Below are 27,907 nucleotides of genomic sequence, written 5' to 3' on the forward strand. Positions count from 1 at the left end.
ATAGTAAGAAAGCCGTTTTTTTTTCACATAACACATTGATCATGTTAATGTTCAGCCAATCTAACCGAAGTGTTACTTTGTAGGAACAACAAAGAAAGCATGAATAATTTGAGCTAACGATTGTAGATAACATTCCTGTGACTAAACTTTCATTAAACGACAGATGAAAAGTAATTTTTAGAACCAGGCTTGACTTACTGCAAATTATGCTACCTATCTTCCGGTCAAATCCACGGAAAAATGGATAAATATTGCAATATACTTCGAGCGGTACTCCTATGGACGGCATTTGATTTTCCGTGGATTTGACTGAGACGGTAGCCAATCTGCAGTAGTCAAACCAGGTTCTAAAAAAATTGATTTCAATCAGTCATTAAGTTAAAAGTCTAGAGTTCAGTCACAGAAATGTTAGGTATAACCGCTAGCTCAAAATATTCATGCCTTCATTGTCTTGCTATAACTTAGCACTTCGATTAGATGGCCGAATATTAACACATATGATCAGGAACCAAAAGCATTGTGAAAATAACTGCTTCCGCAAAAGACTGTAGTACTATACAGCTGGGTAACTATGCGTAATTCAACCCCATACAGGAAGAGAATTCCCATTTTCGTTAACAAACCGGGAATGAGAACCTTCTGATACCTTTTGTGTATCGTGGGATCACGTGACTCCTATCCAATCAACAAGGTGACACCGCCGTAAGTAAAAGCTGTGGTCTTTCTTAATTCGTTCATAATAATAGTTTTGGTAGTAACAGTGAAGGAAGAACAGGATACAATGGACGAAAGTACCAAACATAAAAACAAACGTTCCACACCGGTAACCGAAACAAACAAAAAGATAATCTATTAAAGAGAATATTTATTCCTCATGGGTATATCAGTCCTTTAAGGCTGTTTACATTGTGAATTTATTTAAACTGACGAATATTTATTACAAAAGTGGTTGTGGAAAGCCTAAACAAGACGCTTGACACTGAAAAATAAATTGTCAGTCACCAAAACAACTTTCTATTCCACTCCCTCTCCATCATTAGGCCTACGGAGACCTTAAACGAGTTTGTATGGGCATCGTACGCAGATGGCAATGTTCATCTGTACCAAGCTCTAGACCTAGCATCTATATACCATTTAATATCTGTCTCTTAAAAAAAACTTTGCTATGTAGAACGCAGGACATTCTCACAGCAAATTACAGAAAAAGTTAGTGCAAATACGAAAAATGTCAAATAAGATGGAATATGAAACATTTCAAATATGGTTTAATTACCCAACCAGTGATAGCGAGAAACCTTGGTCACATCGTAACGATATCACGTCCACCTCCAGCTTTCAAGTGAAGTCATTCCGTTTACGTGCTGAATAAAAACGGGGTGTAAACAAGTCCAAGATATATCTAAATTATGAATATGATATCCAACATATCTTAAGTTATCGGATATTCTGTTCATACCGTTATCGTTATGAAATCCTTACCATTTCAAGAAAAAATTGCTCTACACACACTGACTTCAAGATGACTTGGAGCACATTACAGGCCTCTTGATGTTAGGCTTAATGGTGGGTGTTAAGACCGAACACCGCCTCTCTCTCTCTCTCTCTCTCTCTCTCTCTCTCTCTCTCTCTCTCTCATATATATGGCATACGATGATCCAGCTTTCACATTCTGTACCTCACTGATAATAATTCATCCTTATTATTCCAGTTAAGCTTTCCGTTCAGATGACGAGTATAGCTATCCCCCCCCCCCCCCTCTTCGGATACGACACCGGAATAAACTATACATATTTGCATTTATAGTTGCGGCTCCATTAGGGGGTGGGGGGTCAACCCCTTTCCTGACACTATAATGACTTCATCCGCTGACGCAAGATTTCTTGCTTGGCAGTTATTTCATGATACGTGATACAATAAGAACTTCCAGCACCAGGGTGGTACTACCGCCCTGTAGAGCACCATTACTTGATCAATCCCTTTCTGCTACTCCTGTACAACGTATGTAAGTTTACCTATTTTTAAGCAATAACCTGGCCTCTCACAGGGCCAAATTCCAGTCCACCCCCGTTATCAGTGCCCGGATCTCTCCGCTGGATGCCCACGGTCGTTTCAAGGAACATTGGCATCGTATTGGAGGTTAACGCTTCTGAGCTGAAGGGAGGCTACACCTAGTACTATCACGAAAAAAGCTGCAGACAACCAGCCTCGACCCTACGGACTTTAGGTACCGTCCCAAAGTTTAGACAGAGGTGCCGTCAATCTTCACACTTACGCCTATATAGGGGTCAACGTATAAAAAGATAGCCGCCAGGAATGGATGAAGGCAAGTTTTAACATGGAGGTCATTGTCCGTAGTCTGCCAATGATAATACCCACATTAGACCGACGGCATATGTACGCAGAGTCGGTATCAACTTATCCTGACAGCCCAGTGGTAAAGTACTGGTGTCTTCGAAGTCTATGGATCGACTCTAATACGTGACGAACTCCTTGCCAATTATAATTCCTTTACGGTAATTACGTTCAATAGAGTCTCGTTTTTTCACCAACAAAATTAAATAAATATGTTATCTTTTATTGAAAAATTATTTTGTTTTTCTGTATCGTTCATCAACAAGCACGTCATTTGTTGCTTTACATTTTCATTTTAATAAATAAATCATAAATATCATATCCTAATATTCCCGTGTCTTTAACTCAATGCGAAACACCTTTTTCGGACCTTTTTAAGCTCACCCATAGACCTTTCCTAACCCCCAACAACAACAACAATGCAGTTTGTAGGCTTACTCCCCGAGTAAGCGATAAACAACACATCCAAAGGCTAATGAACTTCTCATGTACATTAGCCAACGTTCAGCCCCGGAATGGCATGGAATACAGAATCTAGGCCAAAGGCAGAGAACTGGGTCCTGTGAGGTCAATCAACGCTTAAAGGGAAATTGAGAATTAAAAGGTTTGAAAGGTGAAACAGGAGGAAAACCTCAAAGCAGTAGCACCAAGAAACAACTGTTAGGAGAGGTGGAATGTATGATGAAAAAAGAGAATACAAAAAGAGGTACAGTAAAAGGAATTAAATGGAATGTAGTTGGGGGCCGAAGGGACGCTGCAAAGAAGCTTAGGTAATGCCTATAGTACAGTCTCAAGTGCCAGGACACCGCGTCTTGATCTCCTTTGATGTACTGTCCTTTACGACAGTGTGAGAATACTGAATAATGATGATAATAACTGTTGTCTCTGTAGATAAAAGTTGTTATCTGTAGATAAAGTTTGAATGATAATATTAAATGCACCAGTCATGTCTAAATTCCCTTTGGCAGCCTTAGTTAAATGTAACAAGTTAATTTTAGACAGATAGGTCTGGCCCTTCAACCATCCTTTACGTACAGGTACTATAGTAGATTCATATCAACTGTACATTTGATGTCTAGGCCAGTCCTGATTGGCTGTTGATAAGCCAATCACAGGGCTGAAAACTCTCAGTCTCTCTCGAGCGTTCACATAGGCAGGATGTATGTTCCACCTCTCCTGAAGGATACTTTTGAAAGACGTATCCCTCAGGAGAGGTGGAACATAGATCCTATCCATGTGAACTCTCTCGAGAGACTGAGAGTTTCCAGCCCTGTGATTGGCTTATCAAGAGCCAATCAAAAGCTTCGTAAGGGACTGGCCTAGTCATCAAATGCACGGTTGGTGTGAATCTACTATAGCGCCCCGTTGCTAAATGAATCCCTTATCTGCGCTGTGATTGTTATAATTAGCCTCAAAGTTTTCGGCAAGTACCTTTGGCATTGATACATGCGTGACTTTTGCTCACAAAGACTAAGCCACAAATCTAGTTTAATTTAGAATTTACTATACCTGGGGAATAACTTCCACCCAGGGGAATATTCAACTGATAAGTACTCCTACGCCGGCTATGGTGGTCAAAGTCACTGTTTATCAATTTTCCTAAACCAGACTATGGTTCGAATCCTGACTGTGCAGAAGCACTTATCATTTATAATGCCTCCTTGTTGTTGTAAATTTCCCCAAGGAATGGTGAATTTGATATCAAACGGTATTTGTGGCTATAATATATATATATATATATATATATATATATATATATATATATATATATATTATATATATATGCAATGTTTATAGTGTACAAACGTGTTAATACACTGTTTGAAAAATTAAGATTCTTTAGTTTATTCTAGATTTTAATGATTAAGAATGTATGAATATAAGTTCATGTGTATGTACGTAAGCAAACAGGGGATCCATAATTCCCTAGCGCAGTTTTATCCACGACATACTAATGAATAACAAAGAATGAATCTTATTTTACTTCCTCAGATTTCACTGGAAAGCTGTACAAAGGCATGCATTTGGAATACAATGGACTACAATACCGATACTTTTTGGTAACCACTTGGAACTATATCACTAACTAGTCTGCGATGGAGGACGAGCAGTTACTGGGTATGACTTTTACATATTTCAATATAAACGACTAACTTTGATAGAGAAATAACCTTGACAGATTCAGTTGAATCTTCGTGAGAAAATCAAATGACAAAAAAAAAAAAGTTTTTATTCTGAAAAAAGGCCCTGAACTACATACCCCCGACAGTCTAGCATTCATAATTCCTGAATAAAACTTATTGGGGTTTAAGCCCAAAGAAGTAGGCACTGGAGCGGGATATTCATAGAAAAACTTTCATTTCTCCAGGTACTCAGAGCCAAAGAATGTGGCATCTGCAATCAAGAATTTGATGAGGGCAGTCGGTGTCCCGACTCTACCATGCTCTCACTGCATCGTACCTACTGTGTCAAGCGTCTGCTCGAGGACAATTCCAAATTCTGTCCTTTCTGCCGCCAGGAATTCAGACAAAGTCCCGAACAAGATTCAGAGTTAACACCTGCGTCCTTGACCTTCTCAGATATGCCTCCAACTTAGAGGCAGGTGCCGTCTTTCCCAACAGAGAACTATCATCCTCAGAATGGCTAAATGCCTTTCAGAACAGCAAAGATGCCGCTATCAAAGATAATCTCGCTCTGTGCCAGAAGGCAAATGACTTGATCATTAATGGGGTGCAGCTCAACGAAGACTTCATCAGAGAACTGAAAAATGCAGCCACTGTAGAGAGGGAAAGGAAGGCGGTGCACTGGAGGGCGGCCATCTTGTTCTTTTTGAGGAGAAAAAACATTCATCTAGAGAGCGAAAAGGATATGATTGAACACAAGCAACAGCAAATGGAACAGACAACTGAGAAGCTTAGTTTGGCCACCACTTTGGGGGATCCGGTGAGGCCTTGACAAGATTGCGAAAACGAACAGGGAAATAAATTTCTTCTGGCCTCAGGGTCTGAGTGACCTCTAGCAAAGGACGAAGAGGTCCGCCAGAGACTCAGAGGTTAGTTGCATCATTTTTTTGTTATCAAAGATCCAGTTATATTAGAGCGCAGCCCGGACCATTGAGATACAACGAACGAGATACCGACTGTAACCCCTACTGGTATTTTAGGAGTAGACTGTAAACTGTGAAACTGACCGTCTGCCGAAAATATATGGGTGGCTTACTTAACAAGCACCACTATTGCTCGTTAGATTTTGGGTCTAGATCCAAATATATGAGATACCAGATGAAAACTAATATATAATATATCTGCAGACTCTCCTGATTATAGAAGACCAGTGACAGACATTTTGAAGGGTGGGTTCCCCCTGACAGACGCACTGAAAAGGGGGGGTTAATTGGATCTAGATCCAACTTAGGAGATACCGAGTAAAATTTACAGAACAATAGCAGTGCACATCCTAGAATACTGTGGTGGTAATGACAGACGTTTTAGTGGGTGGTTACCCCCTGACAGACGCCCCACAACGAGTGGGGAGGGGGAGGCAGGATCTGCATCAACATTGGAGATACCAAGTAAAATTTGTACTACAATTGCATTGCACACTAGAATGCTGTGATGGTAATGCCGCATTTTAGGGGTGGTTACCCCCTGACAGACCTACCCACAGAAGTGGGGAGGGGGAGGGGGAGACAGGATTTGCATGGTCTAACAATGGAGATACCAGTATCTGTAACATTTTAGTTATGGGCACATCCTAAGGTACTCCCCGTGGGTGGTAATACCAGACATTTTAGTGGGTAGTTACCCCCTGACAGACACCCCACAACGAGTGGGGGGGAAGGGGAGGGGGAGCCAGGAACTGCATCCAACATTGGAGATGCCAATATTTGTACAAATAGTATCAACAATCTCAGAGTACGCGGTGGTAATGACATATTTTAGTGGTGTTAAATCTGACACACCCCACACACGATGGGGGGGAGGGGGACCCAGGATCTGCATCAACAATTGGAGTTACATAATGTACTACACTACATGCACACCTAGAGTACTGTGGTGGTAATGACAGACATTAATTGGTTGTTTACCCTCTAAGGCAGACACCCCACGAACGAGTAGGGAGGGGGAGAGGAGGGGAGGAAAGGATCTACATACCAACATTGGAGATATAAAGTAAAATTTGTACCACAATAATATTCATATCCTGAGAATGCTGTGATGGTAATGACAGACATTTAGTGGGTGGTTACCCTTTCACAGACATAACCTACGATTGGAAGGGAGAGGCGGGACACCTTGAAATATTTCAAAATCTATCATAGGCAATATTAATATTAGAAATATGGTAAGTATCTGAAATCGTGAGCTGATAAAATTTAAAAGGCAAAAAATTCAAGAAATATTGTGATATTTTCAGGATAAGAATACTGCCGGAGTTATTTTTTAAAATTCCTATTAAAGTATGGAATATTTCACTTCATTAATTCCATCACATCTATATAAATACTATGTGTGACACTTACTAGACTTGGTCTACTTTTTATAGTTTCACACAACACACACACACACACACACACACACACACACACACCCACATATATATATATATATATATATATATATATATATATATATATATATACTATATACTATATACTATATATAATATTAGCACTATCCTTTGGTTTGGAGTTATTACTTCACACAAAGTATTTCATCTGAATGGGAGGGGGTCACAATTGGCAACAGCTGCAAGTATGTGTGCTGACCCATTTTTGAATCATTAAACCAGTCATATTGTGCCAATAATTAAACCAGTCATAGGTGCCACTCTCAGTTCCTCTAAAAAAAGAAATGTAAGATAAGTATTCTCGCTTTAAATAGCGTCTTTGGTCATTTTCTTTTCTTGCCTATAGTTAGGACACTGCAGCCATGTCGAGGTTCGTAGCCCAACGTGTCTTACCATAAATGAATTGTTCTTTAGTTGCTGTTGGTTCGTGTGGATGAAATGAAATTTTTATCGGATATGGGAATCCGGTTGATATTAAGACCAAAGTCCCATCATAAAGAACCGTTTTAACACCCGCACATTCACAAAGAGATGATGTATCACAACACAAATAATTACTGGAAACGGAAATGTGAATGAATTGTTCAGGATAAGCTAAACTATAAAGGTTAAAACATTTTCCCCCATTTTATTCCCCCTCCCGAAGTTGACGATCATACAAATTGGAGCGCCTGACTCCCAAATTAAGTTGGCCATAAATATCATGTCAGTTATCTAATAGTCCACTTATTTTCGGCGGCCTCACTCAAATTTATCTGTACACTATCACCAAGTATCAGGTACCATATATTCAGGGAAGAAAATCTAAACTTAAATAAAAATGATACACAATTGATGTTTAAAGGCAGCCGAGTGCGTTTGTCTCTTAACTTCCCGCCGGCACGCACACAGGCAGCCTATGTAATGTGTTTCAATACATTCTATCGATGCTGGCTTTGACGACCATTATTCGGCTAATTTTCTCCCTGGAAATATTTTTTTCTTTATTTGTTCATTATATCCAGTAGACAGGCACTAACATCATATTATATCCTCGCGTTTGTTCAATGCATTTACCATTGTTAATATGATTTATAATGCGTCTCCAAACAGTCATAAAAATTTGACAACCGAATGTGCAAATATGTCAGCTGTGTGCAAGGCATAGGGCGTCAATCACTGGAGTAGCGATCTCCCAGCCGAGAGTGACTTCTTTATTATTATTATTAATTATTATTCATTATTATTATTATTATTATTATTATTATTATTATATTATTATTATTATCATTATTATTATTATTATTATTATTATTATTATTATTATTATTATTATTATATTATTATTATTCGACCCAATTTCACAGAGAAAAATTACCTTACGAAAACACACCTAAGCACTCCAACCATTGTGGTCAGGCCTAAGCATCTGCTCTTGGATCTAAGCAGTGTCAATCATAAATGGTTCCTGTGTAAATACAGGACTTTCTTTGCATATGGTAGCGAAGCACTAACTAAACAGTAATGTACAATCACTAACCACCAACACTCACAATGCACTTACTCAGTAAGCACTCACACTTGCATACATTCACTACACACACACACACACACACACTTAACATACACTCACACACACTCTCAATAACACTGAATACCCAACACTCACTAGGTACTCACTATACACTAAATGCTCACTAAACACTTGAAATACTAAATTTACTAAATATTCATTATACCCCAAACACTCTGTAAACATTCACTAAACACTCACTTAATCCTAAACATTAAACACTAAACATTCACTAAACCCCAAACACTCATTAAAATACTAAATGCTTAACAAACCTAAATACTTATTAAATACTAAACAGTGAATGAACATCCACTCATTAAAAACTTAATAAACGTTTACATACTAAAAATTTGCTAAACACTAACATTCACAAGACATTCACTAAACGCTCACTTAAAATTCGCAAAACTTTCACTAAAACCCTAAACACTCACTGAATACTTACACACTAAATATTCACTAAACACTACCATTCACAAGACGTTCACTAAACGTTCACTTAACATTCACAAAACATTTACTAAAACCCTTAAGACAAAACATTCACTGAATACTTACACAATAAACATTGAATAACATTCACAAAACATTCACTAAACCCTAAAGACTGAATACTGACACATTAAACAGTCACTAAACCCTAAACATTCATCAAACACTTACTCATAAACATTCACGAAACGCATACTCACTAAACCCTAACAATTCGCTAAAACACTGACTCATTAAACATTAACGATAGAAAAAATTGACAATCGCACTAATTTTTCATTTCTCTTGTTTTCTTTACATTAATGCAAGGTGATTATTTTTTTTTGTCTAGTTTGCTCTTGTATTTATTCATAATCTTCTTGAGAGAATGGAAATGTTCGAAATAACTTGGTGTGTAGAGTTATTGTTTAAAAAACAGAGATCCTCTGTGTCCTCTAGCCAGGTGTATTATGCTGACGAATTTTACGCCAGCCGAAGAAAAAAACCGACTATAGTAACAACAATATTCATTCATAAAACTGATAATACAAAAATGTATCCATGATTTTCATTAGCATGAAAGTCAGTTGAAACCAAAAGAAGGTAGTCCTGCTTCGATAAAACAAACCGAGTAGGCTGTAGCACAATTATTATGATCTGTACCCTGACTATAGCGTATATATTACATATGTATTACTATCTATTTAATGGGTGCGTAACTCTATTTAACAAATGTTATGTACATAGACATTTTACAGCAATAATTCTAATAATGATAAGAACTTATATGCTACTTTATAGGGTCAGTCTTCCAACCACCGCTACATTAATTTTCTAAATTAATGTAGCTAAAGCGAGTAGGGGAGACCGGGGCTAGTTGGCACACTTTTTACAATTTTGGTCATTGCGAATATAAAACAAACTTGTTGCAAAAATTCTTACCTCCATTGAAAAATATTAAAATTCGTCTTTTATCATAGAGCAAAATAATTGTTGTTTGCTTTCAACATAAGATAACAATAAGCTTTAGAAAAAAAATAACTTTTCGTGCCACTTGCCCCACGGGGTAAGTTGGCACACATTATGGGGTGGGTAAGTTGGCACATTGATAATTAAAAGAAAATTAATACATTGCATTTAAATCAAATAGCAAAAATATCCTCTGAATTTCCAAAATACAAAATATAAGGCATTAGTATTACTTCAGATCATCATCTAGTTGTAATTGTGGCAGGTGTGAAATAAATCCTCGTCATAGTCTTCATGCTCCCACATGTTACATGCCCCTGCACTGGACCCACACTTCTCCTGGCTTACCAAAACACAGGCTTTCTTCAGCTGAGCTTTCTTCTGGATCAACAAGAGCAGTTCTTAAACTCTGTATCACGCTGATGACTGATCTGAAGCCCAGTGTCTTTTCAAAGGACATATCTCAATCTGTTACATAACCACCCGTAAAATCAAAATCTTGAAATAGTCTGTAATTCAGAGTTGAAATTCCATCAATCCTAAACCAATTGAAAACATCAGAATAAGTGGCAGCTAGAGGTAAAGCCGAGGAAACTTTACCATTAATGTCACAGATGGGCATACGTGATCCCGGATTACCAGTCATCCACGAATCACATGTCCTGTTAACACATTTCTTCAGATGTTCTATAAACACTAAAATCCAGGGGCTGCAACTTGTGAGAACAATGTGGAAGAAATGATAGGACACTAATCTCATTATCCTTCCAAAATCCAGAAACAAAAACGTAAATTATAATAAATAAATAGGCTTACTATTGCGTATCAAATAACGTGTGCCAACTTGCCCCATTTATTTTGAGCCAACTTGCCCATCCCTACCATTTGGTACAAAAACGATTACCAGTCCACACAAGAAACCTTGAATTAATCATTTTAATGCTATAGAATCTTTAAACCATAAAGAAAACTATGCTATCATTGAAAACTAATCTTTATGAATGTATAGATGTTATAGGAAATAAACAGAAAGATTAAAATATTTACTTACTACCATCAAAATAAAGATTTGTCTCATAAATTCGAGCTCCTACGTTCTATCTCTATAGAATTTTGCTGGTAATTGAGGAACCACGTGGCAATTACACAGTATATGTATTGCAGTCATCCTATGGTAAACTTTAAAGTCATGTTGAGTATGCCAACTTACCCCTGTAGCCAACTAGCCCCGGGCTCCCCACTATATATAATTGAAGTTAGTGTCTTGCTCGACAAAATAATAATATGACTGAATTATTATATGAAACAAATAAATTATTTTTGTGTTAGATTCAGCCATCGTCAACCGGGGTTCCGTGGAACCTTAGGGTTCCGTGAAACGATCGCCAGGTGTTTCCGTACGAATTCATGTTTTATTTAATTATTTGTTATTTATAAGTATATATTTTTCGTTAAACATGGCGTGAGAAATCGTAGTCCTATAATTTATTTTATTTATCGTGAACATATTGCGCGAGATTTTTTCCCTCTGTTTTACTAAAGGTAATTAATACAAATGCTTATATATATATATTATATATATATTATATATATATATATATATATATATATATATATAGGTGTGTGTGTGCGTGTGTATTGGGGTTCCTTGGGATGAGGAAAATTGTCTCAGGGGTTACTCAAATGTCAAAGGTTGGGAAGCACTGTTAGATAAATACAAAGGATATAGAAAGGATAAAAATATTTATTAAATATATCACGATAATGTATAATACGGGTCAATAGTAGCCCACTATACTAATCTAGACATTCATTATCAGGGCTTGCCCTTCCCCCTGCCCACCTGTTAGGGTGTGTCTGTCAGGGGGAAACCACCCACTAAAATGTCTGTCATTACCATCACAGCATTCTAGGATATGAAGTGCTATTGTAGTACAAATTTTACTTGGTGTCTCCGATGTTGGATGGAGATCCTGTCTCCCCCTCCCCTTCCCCCCCACTCGTTGTGGGGTGTCTGTCAGGGGGTAACTACCCACTAAAATGTCTGGTATTACCACCACAGTACTCTAGGATGTGCAGAACTATTGTAGTACAGATTTTACTTGGTATCTCCATGTTAGATGCAAATCCTGTCTCCCCCTCCCCCTCCCCACTCGTTGTGGGGTGTCTGTCAGGGGGTAACCACCCACTAAAATGTCTGGCATTACCATCACAGCATTCTAGGATGTGCAGTGCAATTGTAGTACAAATTTTACTTGGTATCTCCAATGTTGGATGCAGATCCTGCCTCCCCCTCCCCACTCGTTGTGGGGCGTCTGTCAGGGGGTAACCACCCACTAAAACGTCTGTCATTACCACCACAGTATTCTAGGATGTGCACTGCTATTGTTCTGTAAATTTTACTCGGTATCTCCTAAGTTGGATCTAGATCCAATTAACCCCCCCTTTTCAGTGCGTCTGTCAGGGGGAACCCACCCTTCAAAATGTCTGTCACTGGTCATTCTATAATCATGGAGAGTCTGCAGATATTATATATTAGTTTCATCTGGTATCGTCATATATATTGGATCTAGACCCAAAATCTAACGAGCAATTAGTGGTGCTTGTTAAGTAAGCCAACCCATATATTTTCGGCAGACGGTCAGTTTCACAGTTTACAAGTCTACTCCTAACTACCGGTAGGGGTTACATTCGGTATCTCGTTCGTTGTATCTCAATGGTCCGGGCTGCCGGTCTATATAATATACATTCATACCAATATATACAATCAGCAAGCACCTTTTTCTCCTTATATGAGGGGCCCTAGGTCTTACCCTCTAGATTTTCAGCTAGCTTTTATGATGTGAAGTCGCTAGCCACACACCATGTTGCAGTGAGTACTACTGGCTTCATACATGAGTCAATATAATTTAGCCAGGCTTACCGATGGAAGGCTTTTATTTACTAGTAGTCAAGTAAATAAAGGCCAGGTTGTTGCTTTTTTTCCCCTTGGCCTCTCAATAACTGCTTTGCAGGTCAATGTGCGTTATGGATAACAGAATGTTTCAGCTCTTCTGAGGTTTCCTATTCCACCTAAATATAATGCTCCTCTTCTATCTCCTCTCTAGTTGTTTTTCTTTTGTATATCAACCACTCCAGAAGATGCTAACTTTGCCGTTCTCAGAAAGTATTTTAAGATGAAGTAGCTATCCCGTACCCTTCTCCACCCTCTCGACTAAGTACCCAGTACCAGTGTTGCCAACCGTGGGGTAATTACCCTATGCATAGGGTAATTCAGCCTCAAATCTGGGTCTGTAGGGTAACGGGGTAACGTCACGAAATCTGAGTAAAAAATGGTAATTTCAAGATGCTTGTCTTGTATTTTATTAAAAAGTAACCAATGTACAAGAAATTTATTAATATTCATATCTTAAGCCGGGTGTAGGGTACAATAACTGAAAAGTAGGGTCATTTCAGTGCCTAGGTAGGGTAAGGAATGTTAGATAGTTGGCAACACTGCCCAGTACACTATGCACAACTTTGATCAACAGATCACCTCAATGAGAGAGGAAGTTTCGGAACACGAGTTCAAAGTGCTCTGCCTAGCCAGGGACTCTAACGCTGTCCTTTCGCAATTGAAATGAGCACGGTAGCCACTACGCTGCGAGGAAGTGAAGAGAAATTATATTTTTATTTAATAAGATGGATATCATTCTCAATGTTTAAGAGCTGCAACTGAATTCTGCTGTAGAGTGAGTATTAAGCCTTTCCCCTGCCTTACCAAATAAGCATTTCTCTCTCCACAGATCCTCGAGAACGGTAATGTAGACCTCGATGCCATCCAGGAAGTTTTGACCTCAGAAGGAAGCGGAGACTTGGTGACCCAGTTTACGAATCTGGATCTATCGGTGATGGGTGAGAATCCACGCCAAATAGAGGTAGAGTCCTTAAACTGAGCTTATAATGTAAAATTGTTTTTCTCAAACAGACATAAAGGAGTGTGCAATGTTAGAGCATTTCTAGAAAACTAACATGCTAACAAAACAAATAAAAAATAAAAAGATCCCAACGGATTCGCGTTTCTCCAAACAGACTCAAGATCTCCTCCAGATGTCTCCAACGATCAAGAGACTGGTCCGGAGAAACAAGGTATTTGCTCTCCAGCAACTGGGGGGCCAAAACAGATTCGCTAAAATATCGTATACTGAAGATGGGAAACTGTGTCAGCATACCTTGACCGATGAGATACCACCTCCAGGGAGTTACGTAACGAAGGTAATCCTATCAATAACAGTAAACATTTCATTATATATAATATAGATTTACTGTGTAAAATTATATTTACCTTTCTGTCTTAATATTTAACTTTACCATTCTTTTTCTACATAATAGATACTTACTGTGCTTGTTCCTTAACATGTTCAGCGATCTATTCCTTTTCAACATATTATAATATAAATATATATAGGACGTTTTTGTGTATGTATGCCAGAGTTCCTCATGTCTGACGCTAACAGCAATTTTAAATTAACCTTTCCTCTTTAACTTGCTTTCTGAGGGCAATTTCTATCATAATGCCATCTTGCGTTCATCCCATAGGGTTAATTAATTATTCAAGGCCTTAAAACGAAGAGATGTATAGATTTCTGAAAATCTTTCATTAGACAGGCATTCGCCACTCATCGTTATCCTACATGAGTCTTTAAAGTGAAATAAGAAAGTTATTTTTTTAAAATTAGCTATGTCTGATACTGCAAACTGCTGAGATCTTGTTATTATTATATATAAAAAAAACGTTGAAATATACTCATACGTACAAACCCGTCCATGAATAGTATTATTACTGTTATTCAGTACTAATGTCCAAGTGCAAAAGAGGAAAACTTATGAAAGAGAAGAAAGTAGTTCAAGAATGGAAGTTAAACCTCTTACGCACAAACCCGCACACTTCCGAACACAGGTGCACTTTAAACTATGAATATACTAACAAACATTCATCACTCCACTTTGCAGTTCAGTGGTTTGAGCTCCATGGATCCCACTTCCACCCTGGCGTTTATCGAAGTGACGAGTCAGAAGTCCTTCATGCGCTACGACGGCTGGGCACCCCGATGGGGCCAAAGTCGACCTTGACCCGACGATAGCCCGCCTCTACGTGCGCCTCTTCAGGAACGACCTCCGGAGCCAGCAGTTCCTGTACCTGTGCACGGGGGAGCTGGCGCCCTCTTCGCACCTGGGAGTTAAGGTGTCGGTGCCGTTCAAGTTTGGCGCCCCCATCCGCCAGGTCCGCTTCGGCGACTACGGTGACCGAGGAAAGGCGATCGTGCCCGGGGTATCCCAGGAGGGTAGAGACGAGAAGGACTCGTTCTGCGAGGCGGGCACTTTGGTGGGCAGGCGCGACGAGGGAGACAATCTGGGTGCGCAGTTCTACATCCGGCTGAGCCACATCGAGGGCTTCCCCTGCGACCAGTCCTTCGGGCGCGTCCAGGAGGGCATGGACGCCCTCAGGAGGGTGATTCGTTTCATGAACGAGATTGGTTACCAGATGAGGGACTTCGTTTCCGATTGTGGGGTAGTTCTGTCCAGTTAAAGGGCTCCAGTGGGTCCTCAGTCGATAATTTTGAATAATACTCACTTTTCAAGTCATACAGTTATCATAAGTCAGTGAAAGTTCCAGTAGTTAGAGACTGGAATGGAACTACCAGTCAGTGACTGGAAAGGAATCACTATGGTAGATTCACATCAACCGTGCATTTGATGTCTAGGCCAGTTCCTTACGACGCTCCTGATTGGCTGTTGATAAGCCAGCCACAGGGCTGGAAACTCTCAGTCTCTCTCGAAAGTTCACATGGGTAGGATCTATGTTCCACCTCTCCTGAGGAATACGTCTTTCAGGAGAGGTGGAATTTACATCCTGCCTATGTGAACTCTCGAGAGAGCCTGAGAGTTTCAGCCCTGTGGCTGGCTTATCAACAGCCAATCAGGAGAGTCGTAAGTGACTGGCCTAGACATCAAATGCACGGTTGATGTGAATCTACTATAGTCACTGACACGAAAAGAAGACTAGTTAGTGATTAGTATGGAACCACCAGTCAGTGGTTGGAATGAAACAGCCAGTTAGTGAACGGAATGGAATCGCCAGTCAAGTGACTGGAACGTAATCACTGGTCAGTGACTGAAATGGACACATCACTAAATGACAGGAACAAAATCGTCTGCCATGACTAAATGGAATAATTTTTTAGTGACTGGAACACAATTGTAAGACTAGATTTACAAGTCAATGACTGGAATTAAGAAAAAACTGTCAGTGACTGGAAAGGAATGACCAGTCAGTAACTGGAATGGAACCCTCAGTAAGTGACTGGAATTAAAAAGAAAAAAGTCAGTGACTGGAATTAGAATGGAAACCTCAATCAGTGACCTGGAAAAAAAAAACAGTCAGTTACTGGAATGGAATCCTCACTCAGTGACTGGGAAGGAATTACCAGCCTATAATTGGAATGGAAACCTCAGCCAGTGACTGGAATTTATGAAAAAAAGTCAGTGACTGGAATATGACCACCACCCAGTAACTGAATGATACCATTTGTTGGTGACAGGGAGAGAATGGCAAGATACCAATCAGAATATAACTACCGGTCAGTGACTGATATTAAATACCAGTCAGCGTCTGGGAGAGCTATACCAGCCACTGACCGGATTACTTAATGAGTCACTGCCTTATGTAACCATTTCAACCAGCGTCTGCAACTACTCCTTTATTTAGTGTCTGAAAATGGAAGTTAGCTCTGGACATAGGAAAGTGACATGCAAAGAAAGTAGGATTATTCTTGAAGTTAATTATGGTTACTGTTATTTTAAGTTTCGTGCACTCTTATGAAATAACCAAGGAAGAGGACTGTACTATAAATGATTAAATATTACCATACATAAACTGAACACGCATAACCGATAACAACTAACAAAACAAAACATATACTGATTATTATACATAATTTTGAGCAAATAGCAACTAACCATAAAATAATTAACTGTACACATAAAAAACAGAAGCATGACTAAACTTTAAAATATTGGTAAGTAGTGGAAAGCAGGCCTATCTCGGCGCACAAGTTTACCTTCATTGAAGTTTTTAAAGGGACCCCGATTAGTCGTAAAAGCTTCATCAGGCTTTTACTAAGTACCACGATGGAAACATTTTAATAGCTGGTGTAGGAGTGAATTCTTAATAACGTAAGTCATTTCAAATCATTTCGTTCTGTAATTTGGTGAGCCTTCATGCAATGTCAGATAATTAATGTATATAATACCTGTGTCATGAGCATTTTGAAATAAAGTAAAAAATATGGAGCTGAGTTTCTCATTCTCTTTTACACACACACACACACGACAGAAAGGCTGAACCTCAAGGAATCTACGCCATAAACTAAAACATGTTTACAATTTTCCCTGCCAACAGATAGATAGAGAGTTAGATAGAAGGAATTTTAATGACCACAACATATACAGTTATTGAAATTACAAGCTCTTGAATATGGTCCAACAAAATTACATAAAATGCACATATATAAACCTTTAGTATATAAAAATCTACACTAAAACCCTTGAAACCAAATACCAAAAAACTAGATAAAATCTTCTGAAACCATATTACTAGAAAACGCAACCATTCCACTCGAAGGGAAGACTAAAATAGTCTGTCCCAGTCCCTGGGCAAAGTGACGTCATACAGGCCACCACAGATACGATACCACGGTAGGGACCCCGAATTTTGTGGAGACAACTTCGCTCCGACAATTGTAATCACTATATAACAGTATTCATAAAAATATCGTTACAGTAATAGTAAAAAGCAATGTGTTTTCATATATATATATATATATATATATATATATATATATATATATATATATGAATACACATTGCTTTTTACTATTACTGTAAACGATATTTTTTATGAATACTGTTATATAGTGATTACAATTGTCAGCGCAAGTTGTCTCCACAAAATTCGGGGTCCCTACAGTGGTATCGTATTCTGTGGTGGCCTGTATGACGTCACTTTGCCCAGGGACTGAGACAGACTATTTTAGTCTTCCCTTCGAGTGAATGGTTGCGTTTTCTAGTAATTTGGTTTCAGAAGCTTTTATTTAGTTTTTCGGTATTTGGTTTCAAGGGTTTTTAGTGTAGATTTTTATACTAAATGTTTATATATGTGCATTTTATGTAATTTTGTTGGACCATATTCAAGAGCTTGTAATTTCAATAACTGTATATGTGTGGTCATTAAAATTTTATCTATCTAACTCTCTATCTATCTGTTGGCAGGGAAAATTGTAAACATGTTTTAGTTATGGCGTAGATTCCTTGAGGTTCAGCCTTTGTCTTTGTGTGTGTGTGTGTAAGAGAATGAGAAACTCAGCTCCATATCTACTTTATTTCAAAATGCTCATGCACAGGTAGTATTATACATTAATTATCTGACATTGCATGAAGGCTTACCAAATTACAGAACGAAACGATTTTAAATGACTTACGTTATTAAGAATTCAGTCCTACACCAGCCATTAAAATGCGGTTTTTATCGCATTTTAATGGCATTGTTCTCATAAACTTCTCTGACCTGACATCTAGTGAGCTAGAAAAGCAGGAAAAAGATTTGTGTAATACACTCACATCTGGGGATCATTCTGATTTAAATTATGATGAACTGATTGTAGAGATGCAGTCATTTCCAAAACAATGCCAAAAACAAAATATGACAACATTAGACCTTTTTTCTGGAAGAGAAAGGCCTGAAAGAGATCTATCCAAACATGTGGGTGGCATTAAGAATTGCTGTCACTACACCTGTGACTGTGGCATCTGCAGAGAGAAGCTTCTCTAAAACTTAAGCTCATTAAAACATAATTTAAGGTCTACTATGTCACAGGAGCGCCTAAATGGGCTGGCAATAATTAGTATTAATAGAGAAATATCTAAACAGATTTCCTATGATGACACTATAGATGATTTTGCTGCAAGAAAGTCAAGAAGAGTTAGGTTTTAAATATGAAAAATAAGTGAAGAAAACTTGCATACAATAGTTTTAGCATAGCCCTCAACATATAATGCATTGAGTTCTATGGTTTTAGATTGGCAAGATTACCTTTTTCAATTTATGTTAGGTAGGGGATTGCAATGAAAATGTATAATGGTGTTATTCTATTATTAAAATTTACAAAAATAGTTTGTATACTTTTGAGTCTAATACTTTTTTTCCTTGTTGTGTATACATATACGTGAAGATGATTTATTAATAAAGTATGTGTTGTTTTGTTGGTGGAACTTGAGATGCTAGTTGTGTTCGAAATTGTTTATGTTATTATTTCCAGCCTGGAGGGAAGGGGGGCGCCATAACGAGTTCTTGCCTGGGGCGCCTAATGAACTAGAAACGGCCCTGTATATATATATATATATATATATATATATATATATATATATATAATATATATATATATATATATACAGGGCCGTTTCTAGTTCATTAGGCGCCCCAGGCAAGAACTCGTTATGGCGCCCCCCTTCCCCTCCAGGCTGGAAATAATAACATAAACAATTTCGAACACAACTAGCATCTCAAGTTCCACAACAAAACAACATACTTTATTAATAAATCATCTTCACGTATATGTATACACAACAGGAAAAGTATAGACTCAAAAGTATACAAACTATTTTTGTAAATTTTAATAGAATAAAACACCATTATACATTTTCATTGCAAATCCTACCTAACATAAATTGAAAAAGGTAATCTTGCCAATCTAAAAACCATAGAACTCAATGCATATATGTTGAGGGCTATGCTAAAACTATTGTATGCAAGTTTTCTTCACTTATTTTTGTTTTCATATTTAAAACCTAACTCTTCTTGACTTTCTTGCAGCAAAATCATCTATAGTGTCATCATAGGAAATCTGTTTAGATATTTCTCTATTAATACTAATTATTGTCAGACCACTTAGGCGCTCTTGTGACATGGTAGACCTTAAATATGTTTTAATGAGCTTAAGTTTAGGGAAGCCTCTCTCTGCAGATGCCACAGTCACAGGTGTAGTGACAGCAATTCTTAATGCCACCCACATGTTTGGATAGATCTCTTTCAGGCCTTTCTCCTCCAGAAAAACAAGGTCTAATGTTGTCATATTTTGTTTTGGCCACTGTTTTGGAAATGACTGCATCTCTACAATCAGTTCATCTATAATTTTAAATCAGAATGATCCCCCAGATGTGAGTGTTACACAAATCTTTTTCCTGCTTTTCTAGCTCACTAGATGTCAGGTCAGAGAAGTTTATGAGAACACTGAACTTCTTTGCAACATCATCATCATTCCAGTTCTCTCTCTCAGAGATTCCATTGAAAAATGAAAACTCCATTTTTTTCAAGGCATCGGTAATAGGTTCATCAGGGGCCTCATAGGAAAACTGCCTTTTAGTAGTTCTGAGTCTTTTCTGCTTTAGAGCAGCTTCCACATTCATCTCCTCACATATCTCTTTGGCAGATGTCTGGGCATCAGCAAACCCAGTGTCTCTGTAGCTAACAAGGGAGGTTTCTAGCCTTCTTGAGAATGTCAACAGCTCTACATCCAGATGCATGCATTGTGATTGCAGAAGTTTATTCACAGTTTGAACTTTTCTAAGGATATCATACCACACCACCGTACAAATAGAGAACTGGTATGATCCCACCTCTTCTGCTAAAGCTTGTGCTTCGATTTTAATAGCTGGTTCTGCAGTGCTTGCTCTCACCTCTAAAAGAGCATCTCTCACTTTTGCAGCCTGGAATCTTACAACCTCAACACTATTGATTCGACTCTCCCACCGTGTGTCTGCCCAGGATTTCAAAGTTGTGTCCACATGTTTTTTTAGGGTCGACCACCTTTGAGTGGAGGCATAAAAGAGATTAAATAATTTTTGCAGGTAGCCAAATAGCTAGTTGCATCTGAGGAGCTCTTTGGCTGCATCACACACAACCAGATTAACAGTGTGTGCTCCACATGGCACAAATAAAGCCCTGGGTTTAACTGCAGAAGTCTAGCCTGGGACTCCCTTTTCCTCTCATATTTGCCTCCTTTTTTTTCTTTTCTTGTTTGCTGCACCTGACCAGCTTGATGCTGACAGCTGCGTTTGACAACTTAAAAAGACTTAAAAAAGAAGTAAAGATTGGAGTAAAACACGATGCTTAGAAACTTAACTAAGGTGGCGGTCGAGCAGGCGGGCTGTCTTAGTTTTAAAGCTCCTTGATACTGACGACATCTACCTATCAGTGTTGCCCCCCCACTTTCTTTTCCGAAACATTAAACACCGTTGCATCAAGATTATTACACTTCCATATTCATTTAGCTTCGCGTTTACACTTGTATTTATTTATTTGAATTTATTCACGTAAAAAATAATACTCTCTCATTATTTATATATTAATTTTGGATGGTAATTTGGCGCCCCCCAAGCAAATGGCGCCCCAGGCGACCGCCGTGTGTCCGCCTGTGCCTAGAAAAACGGCCCTGTATATATATATATATATATATATATATATATAGATATATCATATATATATATATATATTTGTGTGTAGTAGCCTACGGTGACATGTAAAAAAAAATTTTACGTTTATAAGCGCTCAGTCCTCTCTCACACGAACCCTTTTATAAGCATGTTTTGGATGAGGACACATTTATTCTTTAAGGTAAATATCAGCGTCCGATATCCGAATCCCTGGCGGGTGCCGACAGCATCAGAGACTGCATGTATGTACCGTCAGCTTTAAAAAGAAAAAAAAAAAAAAAAATCAGCCATGTCGACCGTCTCTTATGTTACCATAAATATTTTAGTCATGTTTACGGGTAGTTTCATTATAACACATTTGCAATCTACGAGATAAATTTTAGTAATAAGAGGAGACACTGCAAGCTCAGTTCTCGACTAATAGTAGGCTACTGTATTCCTATTCATACTACATCCATGCTGTTTGGATCATTTCCATTTATGCTAGATATTTCTCCTAACAATAGCATTTTCCCCCTGGTAAAATAGCATGGTCAGATATAGCGTCAGGTTTTGTCAGGTGTACCAAGAAACGTTGGCCGTGAGTTGCCAAGAAGAACCGGCTGGCCCCCAGAAAAAAAAATAAGCTATTTAAGCAGCTTTTAAAAGCCCTATACCCACCCAATCCAAAATCCCTCCTCTATAGTTCTTTAAAGTAATGGTGGTTTTAAGAAAAAAAAACTTTAAATGACTCGGATTCTTCCCACTTTCCAACTGCTGTTCAATTAACCGCCATATTTGCTTTAAGTTACGTTTTTGATTTTACCTATTTTCGAAACTTGTATTGGATTGGAGTTCTCTCCCACTAAGGCGTTCCCTAACACTTATAGGAACATTATTTTGTCTTAAACTTGTTGCTGGTGACCTACTGAATAGGACCGTGTAAAAGTATATTTTCTTTTATTAAGGTTTTCATATCACTGGACAAATTTTTTTTTTGGTATACCGTTCCTTAGACTGCAAATAATAATAATAATAATAATAATAATAATAATAATAATAATAATAATAATAAGAATAATAAAACAAATATCTTTTCCAAAGACGATAAGTCATGAAAGAAAATTTCCATAGCTTTGATTTGAGGAGTGAAGAAATCCAATGCCTTCCTCAAACTATTTCTCCTCACGACCCTGGTTCGAAGCTCTGCGGGGACAGGGAGCCCTCCGACATTTCCTATTGGTTTTCAAAGGGATTCCTGCGTATATCGCTTCCAACAATGTATGACGACAGCAAGAAGTCAAAAACAACTTTTTGTAATGGTGGGTCATTTCTAATATTTTGCGAATGTGACCAATAAACTTCAGTAAATTCAATTAACGGTTAAATTAACCCTGGAATTCTTTATTCCCCATTTTCTTTATATCCCAATGTATTTCGTTTGTAGGCATGAGTACAGAGGTCTTTGCCAATCTTCTTCCTTTTCTTTGTCATCTTATTTTACCTATCATTTGGACAAAGGCCGTGCTGGCAAGTAAGGCCAACCTTATCGCAACCAGCCAATTTAACTTCAATAAATGATTTTAATCGATATCAAAAAAACTGTATCATTCCGTAGGTTTTGGAATGAGGCTGCCTAGCCCAATAGATTAAAATGTCACAAGGGAGAAAAAAGTAAAATGCGCCGAAAATTTCTTCGTGCAATCGAGTTTTTCTGTGCAGGCGTATAATGCTGTACGAAATCTCAGCCATGGCTATGTTGTTGACACTATAGCGGTGCCAGACGAACGATCGTGGCTAATTTTAACCTTAAATGAAAATAAAAACTCCTGAGGCTAGAGGGCTGCAATTTAGTATGTCTGATGATGGGTGGGTGGATGATCAACATACCAATTTGCAGCCCTCTAGCCTCAATAGTTTGTAAGATCTGAGAGCAGAACAGAAAATGCGGACGGACGACGGAACAAAGCCACCTCAATAGTTTTCTTTAACAGAAAACTAAAAGAATCCAAAACGAAAAAAGAAATCGGTTGGAAGTTATTTTAAGTACACTTAGGTTGACATTCCGATATGCAAATTCAATTTGGGTTTCCGATACGAAGCTGATTATCGACGATTGAATTTTCTCGAGCGATATCCTTTAATATTCGGTAATATCGGTCACGATAAAATTCCACGACGGCATCTGCTTCATGATCCACGCAACGCCAGTAAGTATTTAATCAAATAATAATTTCAATCGCTCTAGGGTGAGGTTAAACAGAATTATTTTTGGTACTAGTACCTTGTATGTAGTCTACAACATAATTTTATATATATATATATATATATATATATATATATAATAATATATATATATATATGTGGTATAAAATATATATATATATATATATATATATATATATATATACTACATCGAGCTAAAATGTCCTTTATATCTAATTCGCTCTACTCGGAATTAATATAATTTCATATATGTTTAACCGAAGGGGAAGTTTTTTTTTATAGTCGATAAGAGAATTGTCGGGCTCCCGGGCACGAACCATCGAAATCAAACAAATCCAGGACGACAGTGAAGCTTCAACGTCGTCCTGTGATTTGTTGGCTTCGATGGTTCGCGCCCAGGAGCCGACAGTCTCTTATCGACTATAAAAAAAAATTCCCCTTCGGTTAAACATATATGAAAAAATATATTAATTCCGAGGTAGAGCGAATTAGATATTAAAGGACATTTGTAGCTCGATGTGTGTATATTGAATCACGGTAATGTGATATGACTCATTATATATATATATATATATATATATATATATATATATATATATATATATATATATATATAAAACTAGACAAGACAAAATACTCGTCTCTGAAATTCGTTCTACCGACCTTCTGAGACATTTCTTTCCATCGACCTTTCCTTTCACATTTTCAGTCTTCCCTTATCCCTCTTCCCCTTCCAAATCAAAGACCACGAAAAAATAAGGAACTCACTGAATCCCCCAATACACCGGCGGCCCGGCCCCCCCCCCCTCCCCCCCCAAAAAAAAAAAACACACACACACACACACACAGAGCCTCCCTTCACAAAACGCAAAGAAAAATGAGGCACTCTTTGACACCGTCGGATCGACGTGAAGTTGCCACCTACTCAACCTTCCCGCTCTCGGACATGAAACAGAAAGAAGATCGACATCTGACAAACTTTAACGCTGCGATGAGAACGGTGGCTCACGTCATGTCTTCACCTTCTGGGTCTCAATACCACTGCGGAAATGGTACGTAATGTTACGAATAAAAATGGTGATTTATCAAGGACAAACGATATGGTATTTTATCTAACTCTTTTTTCTTAAGAAATAGAAGCATACAGTAGTTTGCAGAGGTTGGTGAAAGATCATTATCGCAGCTCTTAACGGGCGTTTCTAATTCTGATACATTCCGTACCCCCCCCCCGAAAGTATTGTACATAGCGTATTAATTCGTATCTTATCCAAACTGTGAATGCACTTCATATTAAATTTCGTATTGCACTTTTAAACTCGACATGTAGAATCATTTTACAATTAAATCTCCATAGACTCAAGGCACATATGCATGCATGAAAATAGTTCATATATTTACGCAAAACAATAAAGGGGGTTTCCCCTTAACAGAAAGAGAGTGAGGAGGATGATACTATATGTTATTTTGTGTGTGTATATATATATATATATATATATATATATATAAATATATATATATAGATAGGGAGAGAGAGAGAGAGAGAGAGAGAAGAGAGAGAGAGAGCGAGAGAGAGAGAGAGAGAGCTAAGTCATAATGTGAGAGTAACAAGGCGAGGCAAAATAAGAAGGGTGCATCCAAAAACTGGAACAAGACTTGAATTATTGTCTTTCGGAAACTTGGTGGGATGTAGTACGCAGGGATTGCTGGGCTAATGCTCCTTCACGAAAGTGAATTGGAGGGTTGATGAAAGAAAAGGTTGAAAACTGTTAAATTGAACTCGTTTTTCCTGGTATTTGTGGCTTGAAATGGAATGGAATTGAATATCAAATTTCGGCCAAACGGTCAAGCACTGGGATCTGTGAGATCATTTAAGAGGGAGGGAAAGGGAAATTGAGGTGAAACAGTTTGAAAGGTGTAAAGGGGAGGAAATCCTCGCCAGTTGCAATATGCAACAATTGCTTGATTGGGGGTGGGGGTGGGAAGTAAGATGGAAGAGAGAATATGAACGGAGGTACAGTAAAGGGAACAAAAGGAGTTGCAGCTCGGGCGATACAAAGACCATTAAGTAATATTATTGAGAGAGGATAGAAAGTACGATGGAAGAAAGAGAACACGAACAGAGATATCTAAAAGAAACGAAAGAGGTCCCCCAGCTGGAGGCCGAATGGACTCTGCAAAGAACCTTAAGTAATGCTGACGCTGCACCCCATAAGATGCACTAAAGGGAAAGAATTGGGGAATAATGTTGGAGGACAAATGCAACGTGGGAAGAAACAGAGGAAGAATTGAAAGGCCACGGACAAGATGTTTGAAAGAAGTATTGGAAAGGAGGGACCTGACATACAGGATCACTTATAAGTGTCTGCACGATAGAGGTAAATAGCGCAATGTCTATAATGGGGTTCTAATGTTGCTGGTGAGCTTTTCTGTGTAAAAAAGTATGCCAGCGGGTAAGGCCACTGAAGTTTTCTGTACAAGACCAGTGTGGGCAGAGACTACGTGTTGCTTTTTCTCGAAAGCCGGCCCTTTCATAAGAAACTTATATAATATATAATATATATATATATATATATATATATATATATATATATATATATATATATATATATATTTTATACACACACACACACACACACACACACACACACACACACACATATATACATATATATATATATAATGTATGCAACTGTAATAGTCACAATGCCCTCTTAGCTTCTTGAATTCTTTTGCTCTTCTTTTGGTACGCTTTGTCACTGCCAAAGCAAAAAGAGCAAAGAATTCAAGAAGTTAAAGAGGCCATTGTGGCGATTACAGTTGCATATATGTTTATATGGTAAAAAGTGACCAATAGATACATATATATATATATATATATATATATATATATATATATATATATATCTTTTACAAATTTACATATCACTGCTAAGTCCGGACGTCACCACGAACTTCATTTTCAAATTATTTTTGAATACCAAAAAAATCAAAAAATCAAAAGTTAAAACAGCAAATTCGATAAGATTCCTTGCGATTCGATATAAATGAACATAGACTGGTTGAATACAATTTAAAATTATACAACGCGTTCATGCATCTCAATAAATAAACTTCGACTGGCAAATAAGACCTAATTATCACACCTGTGTAATTTCGACAAGCAGTCGAATCATTCTGAACAGCTTCTGTTAGTTCTCTGAGAACAGCCCAGTTGCGTTCAGTTACTTCAGACAGCCTGACATATCACTTTCACAAAACAGCTTCTCACACTGAAAAATAATTTAACGAGCGCAGATCTAAGACTTACCGGCGCTCAAACAGTCGAAAGTCTGACGTGAAGAAAGACGAACGAGTAACGGATTCGGACGAGTATCAAATTAGTTGTAAAACTGGAATGATAAAATGCTGAATAATTGATGAACTGTGTTTGATTTCTCCGAACGATTTCCGGTTTACTCTCAAGAACGGAGACATAACAATCACATAAAATGAGCGGATAAAATATGCGAGTGTTTCTGTCATGCAGGGGCAATCAAAAGGTTCATTGAAAAGCTTTGGCATGGAATATGCGACTTTGGGCCTATGAAGTCATTCAGAGCTGAAAGAGAAATTGAGAGTAAAAGGCTTTGAAAGACGTAACAAGAGGAACATCTCCCAGTTGCACGATAAAACAACTGAAAGTAAGAGGTGGAAGAAAAAGAATATGAATGAAATGTACAGTAAAGGGAAATGGAAAGGGGTTGGCAGCTAGGGTACGAAAGAACCGCTAACAAAAATCCTCATAGTAACGCCTACAGTGTACCACATGAAGTGCACTGACAACATAACCCACCCCTCTACGGGGGGAAGTGATAACAGAGAAAAGTGAGAAACACGAGTCGACGTGAAAAAAAAAAAATGCAGAAAACAAGGCCGCTCCAGATCTCCAGCACCTTCGTTCGTCTACTCTCTGCGGCTATTGGCGAATCATCTAAAACAAAACCCCATAACTCATCACACTTTGCAGAACACCAATTCCCAAACCTCGACAGTTCCTTGATTATATAAGAGTTCTTTATTTACTATTAACGAATCCTGCCAAGTTTTAGTTACATTCAGCGTTTGCATTGCAAAAGAGGTTTGTTGTTTTCCTGGACATTCCAAGCACAAGCGATCACAAAATTTTTTTTTTTTTCACAACTTCGTCGTGGCAGAAGTATAATCTCACATCAAGCATATGACCGGTTAGATCCTATAATATATATATATATATATATA

At 38.0% G+C, this 27,907-nt stretch overlaps 3 protein-coding genes and 1 long non-coding RNA gene across 4 annotated transcripts in view; 3 read left to right on the forward strand and 1 right to left on the reverse strand.

The window, feature by feature from the left end:
• The first annotated feature begins 599 nt into the window (after positions 1 to 599).
• LOC135200103 (uncharacterized) overlaps positions 600 to 27,907 on the forward strand; it is a 120,010-nt gene continuing 92,702 nt past the window's right edge. The window contains exon 1 of the mRNA XM_064228428.1: positions 600 to 702. The gene's annotated coding sequence lies outside the window, so the exon portion shown is untranslated. The remainder of the gene's footprint in view (positions 703 to 27,907) is intronic.
• Positions 13,698 to 15,014, forward strand: LOC135199789 (uncharacterized). Its single transcript, XR_010311123.1, has 3 exons — positions 13,698 to 13,833; positions 13,988 to 14,170; positions 14,909 to 15,014. It is a non-coding gene; the product is annotated as an uncharacterized LOC135199789 (long non-coding RNA).
• On the reverse strand, positions 20,147 to 22,657 carry LOC135199610 (uncharacterized). The gene is made up of 2 exons (XM_064227767.1): positions 22,614 to 22,657; positions 20,147 to 20,819 (listed from the first exon to the last, which is right to left on the reverse strand). The coding sequence occupies exons 1-2, from the start codon at positions 22,655 to 22,657 to the stop codon at positions 20,147 to 20,149; spliced, it is 717 nt and encodes a 238-aa protein (XP_064083837.1).
• The window catches only part of LOC135199611 (uncharacterized), a 33,011-nt gene continuing 30,850 nt past the window's right edge, over positions 25,747 to 27,907 (forward strand). Inside the window, 1 exon segment of the mRNA XM_064227768.1 lies at positions 25,747 to 25,837. Within this exon segment, the coding sequence (XP_064083838.1) occupies positions 25,747 to 25,837 (91 nt within the window).

This window comes from Macrobrachium nipponense, chromosome 26 (assembly GCF_015104395.2).
Source record: "Macrobrachium nipponense isolate FS-2020 chromosome 26, ASM1510439v2, whole genome shotgun sequence".
In the NCBI taxonomy this organism is placed as follows: domain Eukaryota; kingdom Metazoa; phylum Arthropoda; class Malacostraca; order Decapoda; family Palaemonidae; genus Macrobrachium; species Macrobrachium nipponense.

What these genes read in the sequence shown, in the direction of transcription:
- LOC135199610 (XM_064227767.1), bottom strand. Translation starts at nt 22,657, where the DNA reads ATGTCGGAGGGCTCCCTGTCCCCGCAGAGCTTCGAACCAGGGTC. An exon ending in CAGAGCTTCGAACCAGGGTC is followed by an intron (nt 20,820 to 22,613) that starts GTGAGGAGAAAT and finishes CTCCACTCAAAG; the next exon opens with GTGGTCGACCCTAAAAAAAC.